This window comes from Leptonotus elevatus, chromosome 7 (genome assembly GCF_054856555.1).
Source record: "Leptonotus elevatus isolate MCC_2025b chromosome 7, RoL_Lele_1.0, whole genome shotgun sequence".
In the NCBI taxonomy this organism is placed as follows: Eukaryota; Metazoa; Chordata; class Actinopteri; order Syngnathiformes; family Syngnathidae; genus Leptonotus; species Leptonotus elevatus.
In genome coordinates, this window is record NC_141245.1 from 11,366,183 (window position 1) to 11,377,325 (window position 11,143).

At 40.5% G+C, this 11,143-nt stretch overlaps 1 protein-coding gene across 2 annotated transcripts in view; it reads right to left on the bottom strand.

Moving 5' to 3' along the window:
- Positions 1-10,133, bottom strand: part of pde3a (phosphodiesterase 3A, cGMP-inhibited) — a 46,808-nt gene extending 36,675 nt beyond the window's left edge. The window contains exon 1 of one of the 2 annotated variants that reach the window (XM_086080451.1): positions 9,344-10,133. In XM_086080451.1, the coding sequence (XP_085936577.1) occupies positions 9,344-9,817 (474 nt within the window). In that variant the 5' untranslated portion in view covers positions 9,818-10,133. The remainder of the gene's footprint in view (positions 1-9,343) is intronic. The other variant, XM_086080452.1, reaches the window with a different exon arrangement.
- Between the last annotated feature and the right edge of the window lie 1,010 nt (positions 10,134-11,143).

Consider the following 11,143-nt stretch of genomic DNA (forward strand, 5'->3'; position numbering starts at 1 on the left):
ATGCGCAAAACGGACATGCGACTTATGCCCGTTTCCATCTGTTCTTCTTTTGCCAATATTGAGAGGGGACTCCGACGCTGTAGGTGGCAGTATACACCATAGAGAGGGGATCCACCAGCAATTTAAAAGAAGAAGAAGAAAGTCAGGAAGCAACTATGCCATGCGATGACATCGTATGAGTTTGCGTTTGTAATTCTGGATCAACCGTAGCGTTTCTTTGCTGTTCTCCATCTAAAATTGCATTAATATTCGCTGTTTTAATTCATTCCAAAAAGATTTCTGTTTCTCACTGTAAACCCGAACGTTCAAAATAATCAAATAGATTAAGTACAAATTATTAAAAGTTTTATGAAAACTATTACTAACTTAACTTTTTTCAGTTGGTGTAACTTTGTATGCTTTTATGAGTAATTTGTACTAAAAAGTTTTGATTAAATTGAACTATACTAGTTTTTGGGTAACTTAAAAACATAAATTAGCTGATATTTCAGAGTTTATTTTACTTATTAATTTGTAATTTTATTTTAGCCCTTTAGTTGACATTGTAAATGATCATTTGTTCTCAGTTTCCTATCTGGTTTAAATAAAGTAATAATAATTTATGTTAGATTATAGACATATGCTCATAGCTGGCGGCATGGTGGACAACTGGTTAACATGTCTGCCTCCTAGTCCAGAGGTTGTGAGATCAAATCCGGCCCTCTGGCCTTCCTGGCTGGAGGTTGCATCTTCTCTATGTTCCTGCGTGGGTTTTCTCCGAGTACTCCAGTTTCCTCCCATATTCCGAATAATATGCACGGTATTTTAATTGAACACTGAATTGTCCCTAGATTGTCTGTGTGTGCCCTGCGATTGGCTGGCAACCAGTTCAGGGTGTACCCCGCCTACTTCCCGAAGACAGCTGGGATAGGCTCCAGCATTCCAGGGGATTCTCGTGAGGACACACAGTGTACTTATGGTTTGGACTTCTGTTAACTTAATCCAGTGTTTTTATAACATTTATAAGTTAGTAACTGAGAATAAGCTTCTAAGTAACTATGTATCAAAAAATAATAATTTGGTGTAATCAAACCATTCAAGTTCTGTAAAACTTTAACTTTTGAGTTGATCAACTCAAAAAAGTGAGGCAACAACTCCAAAAAAAGTGAGGCAACTGGCGATTACCTCACTTTTTTTTTTTTTTGCTCTGCTTACTTATTCGGGTTAATAGTGCTGATCATAATGACACCGCCTCGTCTGCTTAGCATCCTCTATGAACCAGCTAACAAGCAAACCTATTTTCTCTCCCCCACTTTTGTTAACAGCTCAGCCTTGGCAGACGTCTGTGCTCAAATGGGTGACATTCTCTTCATACTGTAGGCTATCGTCAAATAAAAGGACAGTGCTACCTGACTGACTAACAGGCGTGAGACTGTTAAGTAGAAAGTGTACAGATGTATGTATGTATGGATTTACAGTCGATTCAACATGTTACGTGCCTCGACCAAGCCCGCCTGCCTCTCACCGAGCATATTTTGGAGCTAAAACACGCCATTGAGTCAGTAACAAGGCAATCCTTGTCCAGGGCCACCAAACCTCATCTGGACAGCCAGCAGGGAAGCCACTATATGTTTGTCAGAGTGTGCATGTGTATACAGGCCGGGTTAAAAGTATTTGCTGCTGCCTTTTAGTAGCAAGCTGTGGCAGCTTCCTTTCACACTTTTTCTTTTTTGCTCTTTTTTCCCCCTGGAACTCGCCTCTCTCCGCATGAAAGCATTATGGCATGGAGCCACATTCGCATCGCCTGGTGACAAACAAACACAAGCCCCGACAAACCGACCCGTATCTGAGTCCACTTGTGTTTAGTTTGAGCGCTACGACTGACTCGTTGTCCTTTTACCATCAACACTTCTGCTGTGCTTGGCAGCCAACCACCTCCCTCCCTCTCTCATTTCCTCCCCCGTCTTTCAACACTTTGCCTTTCCCTTAAACCTCCCTCCTTCCAAGATCTCTGCGCAACTGGGGATTCAGTATCTTGCTCAAGGATACATTGACACGGTCACAATGGCCTGGGATCGAACCGACAACCTCAGGGTTGCGAGACGACCACTCTATCACTGAGCCATGCCGCCCCGATTGCACTTTCTGAATTAAAATGATGCCAAACTGCAGGCATTCCATTCATTTGCTTCACGTTTACTGCGTTGTAAAAGTCGACAGTTAAGTGGTTCGGAGTCGCATATTTGGAGATTTTGTTTCTTCAATATTTTTCAATATTTTTAAAATAATTACATTTTAATATTTTTTTGTTTTGTTTTGTTTTTTGATTCCCGTCTCTCCATTTTTCATAGAAAATGACATTGAATGTTTATCAGCATTATTTGAAAAAATTTTGGGAATACAAAAAAATCTATCGACCTATTTCCCGTGAATATCGCGGAGTCCACTGAATAGTTTTCTTACAGTGTGTCTTGGGCACCTTCATAACTGTACTGACAGTAGTTAATAAAGCAGTTTGAGTCTGTAATGAATGCATTCACATAGATGTTGTGGGAACTTTTCGGGAAATTTGAAATTTGGATGACATCCAAGTTTCACACTGTCCTCTAAACACAAACTTTTGCCTGCACCATTCAACTTGCTAAGACCAGAACCGATTACTGTTATTTTGTTTGGAGAAACCCCAGTGCTGAATGTAAAAATGAAAAATGTTTAGAGCTGATATTGACCATAAATGTTAACTTTTTTAACCAAGTCTAATGCAAGCAGGCATTAATTATGAGGATGTTATTGACAATGTGAATGTAATGCATTAATAATATCGAGAGCTTTGTGGAAGCGTAGTTTTACTTTGCTCTTAATCGAGGTGCATAAACATGTATTTAGTTTTGGGGAAAGCATATTTTTGTCTGCTTAACATGACAGCATTCTCTACAATTTTTTTTCTTTTTCTAATAAGGCACCAGTTGTATTTGCATGTACAATACATGCGTGTACAATGTAATCAGATTTCTTATTTCCATTTATTATGTTTTGATATTTGTAGTTTTCAAGAAATATGCCCACTACGTTTTTCTGGTACACATTAGCATGTAGTAGCATAAGTATGGTGTTGGAAATCCAGATTTATTTACACTATATGTGCATATATATATATATATATATATATATATATATATATATATGAATTTCAGGATCTAACATGTCGTCACTGCTATGTGAAAAACACTTATGTCCATTTTTGTCTTTAAATTTTTTTTAAAAATTATGTATTGGGGATGAAACTGAATGTAGACATCCCAAAAACGTAAAAACGTAAAAATTGGGGGAAAAAAATGGACATAAGTGTTTTTCACATAGCAGTGACGATATGCAACATACAAGCAAGATTGTGAGCTTTCTGTGATACAGTGTAGAAAAATGACAAAATGTGGTTTGAAACACAAATATACTCACACAGTATGTATGTTTTGACTAGTAATATTGCTACACATCCTAATGGTCTCAAAATGGGAGGTTCCTGCTTCTGTTATACTGAAAAAGGCAGAAAATATACAGTATATTTTCTGCAAGCACCTAATCTATTATTTACTTAAAATGAAATAAAAATATCAAGGAAAAGCTTTTGCTTTGATGTTTTTGGGTGCGTCTTTCTTCAGACAGTGCATTTGACGTGTCTAAGTTACTTTGATGCATGCTGCAAGTCGGACAAATCATTATTGGTATCGTTCTGGTACTTATAAGAATTGCATCATGAATATTTCAAAAGCACCTTCCTCTCAAAGAGTTTGAGAAAAGCATGAGAGGAATGACGGCACGTACTTTTAAAGAGTGATTTATGATCCATGAATGTTAAAGTTTTGTATAATTCCAGCCCATTTGCTCTTGACAAGGGAATGTGTCAAATTATTTAAGAGAACATTGTGGATGCCACATTTATTCCATTAATTCAAACGTTGTTGGCTTCCTATCGAGCATTTAAACTCTCAAAATGTTGTGTATTTATTTGAAATGAGGAGCAATTTTCTCAGTGGTCCCTAAGGAAGCACTGATAAGCCTTGATGAACTCAGCGAGCCCTGGAAACGAGAACAGGTTGTGTGTCTCTCAGGAAATTCATTTGCGTCAAACAGAGAATGTGGGCCTCCCCTCAAATAGACTTCTGAGCACATGTCTTTGCTTTAAAATCTTCTGAAAGTCTCCCTCCCTCCAGGCCCCCCTCTGACACAGATACTGCAAATGATGTGATGATGACGATGTTATGCAACAGAGCATTGCCTTATCCGAGATCTGACCTCTATTTGGAAAGGGTCAAATATTTCAGGGGGAAAAAAAACATTTACTCCTGAATAGCGTTGCACTTTTCTTAAGATTGAAGCGCAACCTTGAAGGATTTGATGAACCTGACTGCGAGTTCGTAGTTTTGTTTTTGTCTTTTTTTTTTTATACAGACACTTTTGCAATGTATTCATGTGAAATTCCTTATTAATACAACTTCACCAGCTACCTTCTCTCAAAATAGTCCAGTCTCAAAGGCATACTTTCAACTGTCGCTTATCATTATTAACTGGTGGGAGGAACCATCGTATTGATTGACCTTCAGTTCTCATGCATGAGCAAACATGCTCTCTTCCAACTGGGCCGGGGAAGTAAACCATGATTGAGCTTGAAACTCAGCAGGTGATTGTCTGACTAGTGTGAGTATGCTGTATTCAATACCGACTTGTATTTATTCACTTTTTACCACGCTACCATCCTTCCCCATCCTTTCTCTGCTGTATGGGGCAACCGGGTCCTCAGATTCATGATAGTGCCGTAATCTGGCGATATGTGGCTGTGGTGTCGCAACTAGCTAGTACAGTGTCCATATTATGAGTACCAAAAAAGAGGACACTTGGCACGACCTCAAGATACCTAAATAATAGTCAAAGTTGACTCAACGATGACATACATTAATTAGAACTGTTTGAACATGTGCCTCCTCTGTATGGGTAGAAATAAAAACAAAAACATAACTCTCTTTTGAAATTGTACTTGACAAATGAATACATAAGAGCATAATGTTCATAGCCGAGTCTTTTTAGCCCCAAGATCTACTTTTTTTTTTGTCTCCGGTTTGGAAGCGCAGAACGCTACCAGTGAGCTAAATTTCTGGGCCGCCAACACACGTCAACGTCTTATTTGGATGTGCAGAAAGTGAGATACTTAAATAGCAGATCTATTTTTGTTTCTTTCTTTTTTTTAAATATAACAATAAGTAGGGTACACTAGTGATGGGAAAATGAAGCTTCATGAAGCACTTGTAATATTTTTTGACTCCTCTAGATTCCACTCTTGGTTGAAAGATGCAGTGGAAATGTAATCAATTTCCTTTGCACTAGCCTTTATATTTAAGCTAAGAGCACCATCTAGGGGAGTCAAAAAATATCACAAGTGCTTCATGAAGCTTCATTTTCCCATCACTAGGGTACACACACACGCACAAAACCCGGCTTTTTTTTTCAGCCTACACTCCTCGCAATCGACTTGGAAGCAGTCCGCAGTCTACCAGCCGCGGTAACAACACGGTGGACTCCGCCTCTCATTTGTCGTGCAGTCAGTCATATTCAACACAATAAAAAAGTGAACATGTCCGGGCAAAAGAGGACATTTGGTCACCCTAGGCTAGCTCAATGAATACATATTTTCACAGTTGTGTAATGAACCACATCAAGCATATCTATTTATTGCTTGTGAGCCTTGTGTTCTCCGTTTGTTTGCCTTAAATGTACTGCAGTAATTTCAATCTTGGTATATCACAGTGGTAAGCGGTAACACTATAGTTTTCCTTATACTGACTTTTTACTCGTAAAATGTCACTGGCGAAATGACTGAAGGTTTTCAGAAAGTTTGAGCTCAGAAAATTCTCAGGAAACTACTCTACTGCACGTCAAAACATTTGAATAATTGAACTCAATAGCAGCATGGCATCATACTCATTCATCATTATTACAACATCATGGATGTGTTTGACCAGACACAGCTACAGAAAAAAAACTTCATAACAAAACTAAAATAAATACATGAATAAAGTCAGCGAAGAACTGCAAATATGTTCCTGATTCCAGTCCAGTGAAGTGCCTGTCTTGCCTGTGGGTTGGCAGGCTACACCAGCCGGCTTCATAAATACTGCATCAAAAATGCTTGATGAAAAACCCTGCTTCTCTCAGGTACAACTGCACTCTGGAGAGCGTCATTATCTACAGGCCTCTACCTAGAACCTGATGTGCGCACAAATATTGTTAACATCTGAATCGATTTTTAAAATATGACAAACCATCCATGTGCGAATACTGTATAAACAAAATCACAATGTGTGTTGTTATTGTTCCTGTAGTGTGTGGTGTGTTTTGGAAATGACCAACAAAGTGAACCACACACTTTTCCACACCATTTTTTTCACAGACAAAAAGGTATTCCGCCCAAAACCAGAAGTCTGACGCAGTACCTAAATAGACCTGAGCGAGGCAGCACTGCCAGAAAATCTAAGAGGAGAAAAGGCTATCTTAAGTACAAAGTCGTAGCATCAGTGGTGAAGAATCAGGCTAACTGTTAGCATATCAGGTAACTACATTGCTTGGGCAAATTCTTGCCACTGTCTTTCGAGTTTAACAATTTTAAACTTTTGCCGCCGGGTCCGACAACCAATCAGCGGAGGTTTTGTTGACGAGCCAATGAACGCGGGGCATGCTACACAACAGTGCGCTATCCATCAACATGGAGAAGAAGGAGAAGAAATTATGTATGATACTTCACGCAATGATTTCAGAGATGTGAATAAAAAGGCAGCCACAATGAGCTACATGGGAGCGTGTTGGTTCCAGGGTTCATATATTCGGTAAAATTTCTTTAGCATTTTTGTAACAGTTAAAATAACATTAGCATCCAACTTTTTTTTAGTGTACAGCCCACCGTATATAAACATAAAACGTTAACTTTCATTTTCATTTTTATTTTTGTTTCAGGAAATAACTACTGCAGTTGCTCCTCTAATTCTGAAGAGCCTTAAATTAAATGGAAAGGGTCATGTGTCAGCTCTCTTCTATTCAACGCACGTAGCATTTTCAGAATACAAGACAAAGCCCTGGATATGCTCCAATATAAGAAACAACAGCAAAGACTCACTGGCTCTAGTGAAGCCAAGCATCTCAAACAAAATTATCCTCCTTAAATCAGAACATCAATGCAATTGCCCAGAAAATTGTTGTGGTAATTGCCTGCCCTTTCTTAAATTATTTCTATTGGCGTTTTAAAGACAGATTTATACAACAAACATCTAGCATGCTAGGGTGCATCTAATGTGGTACCTGGCCTGCAATAACTTATATTGGTCCGGCTGCAAAAGCATGACTCACTGCTTATATGGGACCTGAAGGACGTATGAGGACATGCTAAAGGACAACGCAATGGCCTAAACACTGTGTTTGTAGTTAGATGCTAATCACAATGTCTTAAATAAAGTCAAGATGGTCTCACTTTCTATCCTTTTTTTTTGCCAAGTTGACAACTTCTAAAGGGAATTTGTGGCTTCAATTCCTGTTAAGAAGTAATTCCAGCCATAGCATAACAAGCCACTTAACCACTTGCGTTTATCTGGAAGTCAATATGGATGGATGGATGGATAGAGACTGCAGATACATGTAAAGTGCTTGTGGTTTAGTGGTTGGTTCGACTGGCTGAAACTTAAACAGGGTTGTACTATGTTTTTTTTTTTTAATATATAAACCAAAAAAGTAGAACATGTGTTATCTAATGCCGCCGTCGCGCTTCGGGCAAAAACTCGGGAGTCTTACATGTCAACTAGCTGCAAGCGTGGCTCTCCCGGCTCGTCGCCTAGCAGCAACGTCATCTGGTGGCACTTTTTTAATAGCTTCCGCCAGATGACCTCACTTCTCTGCGACACAGTAAAAGAATCCAAAGAAACTCCCGGACGACTGTTTGACCTTCCTTCTTCCAGCCGTAATCAAAAATATAACGTTTTCACACACTATCAATATGTAGTCTTCTCTAATTTTCCACAGTCAAGCTAATGTGCTTGGTATTTGTGTTACATACAATATTTTGTTTTGCTGCTCACATAAACTTGGAAATGAAAAAAAGCATGCAGTGAGACAGTTGAAATTCTGCCACACTGATAGGGACCAACACAAGCTCACATTAGTGCCGTTCTTCTAATCTACAGTAATGTAACTGAGCGGGTAAAATATACGCAACAGCTTGTACGGTCCAGGATAATTATTTATGTTTAGATGTTCATATTCTGTTGATATATTGTATTTCATCATGTCATGTCTTCATAACAACTTCAGTGCATTTTCTTCGTCGACTATTAGGGAAAGCAAGAATAATTTCATTTAAAATTGTATTTTTGAATATTATCTTTAATGTAATAGAGGAATTTATAACTCCATGTTCTGAGGTTGAGCAAAATAATGTTGCATGGATGTAGGCCATAGCTGATGTCATCTAACGCAAACGAGTTGAGAATGACTCAACAGCTCTTCTCTGATGTTCACTGCAAAGTAATGTGCACCATTTTGCTTCACTTGCTTCAAGATATCAACAATAAATACACAATTGGGGATTATTATGCCCATCCTAAGTAATGGAGCAGTTAGAGGTCAATCTGATGCTTCTTCTTTTTTTTTTTTTAATGAGTGCTGTGATAACATTGGCAGTTGCTCAGAAACACTCATAACACAATCAACTGCATCACTTTCAACTCAAAATTAACATTTAAATACATCCATTAACCATTTACATGTGACACTTGATGATAGTTAAGGCAATCAATCTGGAACATGAGCCATAATTGAGTGATGAAATCCAAAACTAGTCCCACACAAAAGGCAGGAATAAAGGTTTATTTAAACACTATTATGATAAAATGTAAGTGTATTAAGTTGGTGAACATGCGCGTGACTTCTGGGCTGACATGATCAGTTGATGCAACTGTGCCCTCTGTGCACGCACAAAACATAATAGTCCACAGTAATTGTACTATCTAACTCCATGAAGCCACAAAATGAGCCCATGAGCGCAGCAGCATGCTGATGACCACATTAACAGCATGACACAGTGGAAAGTAAACATCAGGCGGGTCGTGTGTAGCTGCCAGTGGCACCCCCAAACATGGATGCCCATGATGACTCTTGATGACCAGTGAGGATAATACAAACATCGTTATTGCCCGCTAGATGCGTCCTGCGGGTGCACTTTGCGTAAAGACACTACACGTGTCGCAGTTAAAACAGGCCCACGGCCGCCGGGAGGTCATAAACACACAACGATGACGGTTGAAATGGCCACGCCAACCGTACGTCTTACCTGGTCCCGTGGAATGCAAGGCAGCGAAGTCCTGCGGTTGGACTTGCTGTTGCTCTGACTGTGAGCCATCATCTCCGAGGCTGCTATGGAGCTGGACCTCCGTCTCCGCTTGAAGACAGGGATGTCCTCCTCCTTCGCCCCGGTCACAGAGCCACAGCACCCCGTCCCGCTGGTCCCTGGGGCCGGCAGGAGCCGGTCAGCATACCGCGGAAGCAAAACACCCAGCAGGCAGGCCAGGTAGAGTCTTCCAGCCGACCTGGACTGAGGGACACGGCCTTGGTGAAGCGACACGGACACTCCCTGACCCAGTCGGACGAGCAGCGGGGTCCGGGGTGAGGAGGCGGAGGCGGAGGAGGAGGAAGGGGGGTGGGGGCTGACTGCGCAGCGGCTTGGCTCAAAGTGGCGCACTGCTAGACGAAAAACAGCGGCAGTACTGATGTGATGAGAAACGGCCCGACCCAAAAGAAGGCACATACGACTGTAAACACGGAGGGCGGGGAGGAGTTGGAGACGCACGAACGCGGGCAGGCAGTCAGTTTAAAAGCAGCTCCGGAGCGCATCCGGCCGCCAAATGCAAAAGTATTGCTAGAGCCGCCTCGATTATCTGTGCAACCTGCATCCCGCAAACGGACCGCGCTGCTCCTCTTCAAGACGGTGCCTGAGTGGGGGGGGGGGAGTAATCTTAGCCCGCCACGAGGGGCCTCCCGCGTCCGGCTACGACGGCGTGACACGTGCTTACGTCGCCAGGCGCTCCGACGCCGCCGGGGGGATGTTTGTCATCATGAGTGGCGCTTGATGAGCCTCTGAAGCTGTCCGCCTCCATCAGTCCACAGCGAGAGCAATGCTGCGAAATAATACCTTTGAAAGCCGCTTGAGCATTCTTGATATTCACTTTAACCCGAATGGGTCGTAGTTGATCCCGTCAATTATCATTATTGACAATTGACAGCTATATATTTTTTTAAGTCATTCTTTCGCAGTAGTTACAACTAAAATTCTACTAGTTAACATATTGCACCTGTATCAAACCCAAGGCCCGGGGGCCAGATCCGGTCCGCCACATCTTTCTAAGTGGCCTGTGAAAGCAAATTTTGACTTCATGCTTCTTGCTAATACCAAAATTACAAATTGTCTTCATTTTGCAAATGTTGAGATATAGCAAGCATTGCTTTGTTACCAATCATACTTTTAAAGTTGATTGAATATATATATATATTTAAACAGTTCTCTTACGAGCTCAGGTTTCAAATAGTTATCAGTCAACTTTATTGTATATATAATAAGAGTACTATGTAAATTGTTTCCCATTTGGCATCCATTGCAGCCTGGTCAACCTGGAAGGGGGATTTGTGAGGACACATGGCATACTAGTAGGCTACTATGGACTTTATAATCTCAAGTGCAGTGCACTGAAAATATGTTTAAATGACCTTACCATCCATGCAGTCAAAAGTTGTGATGGCAACATGTACCACATCTTGTCACGAGGCACCAATATCATTGAAATCATCCCAGAAGAGCGTAAATTGCAGAAACTGCAAAAAAAAAGAAAAAAGATTAACATTTAACACGTTTCCTGATGTTTTTGTTCATTTTGTTTTGTTCATGCCATGCGCACAGAATTAAGACACTTAAGAATGGACTGCCTGGTCAGTTGACAATACTGACTTTATAGCTGGGTAACACAGAGAGAGAGCAGCTCACTGGTTTCAAAAAGTAATGTTCTACATCATTAAACAACAATTTCATCGTCATTGTAAAAATGATCTTAAAATGTTGAGCAAACATGTCCTTGCCTTC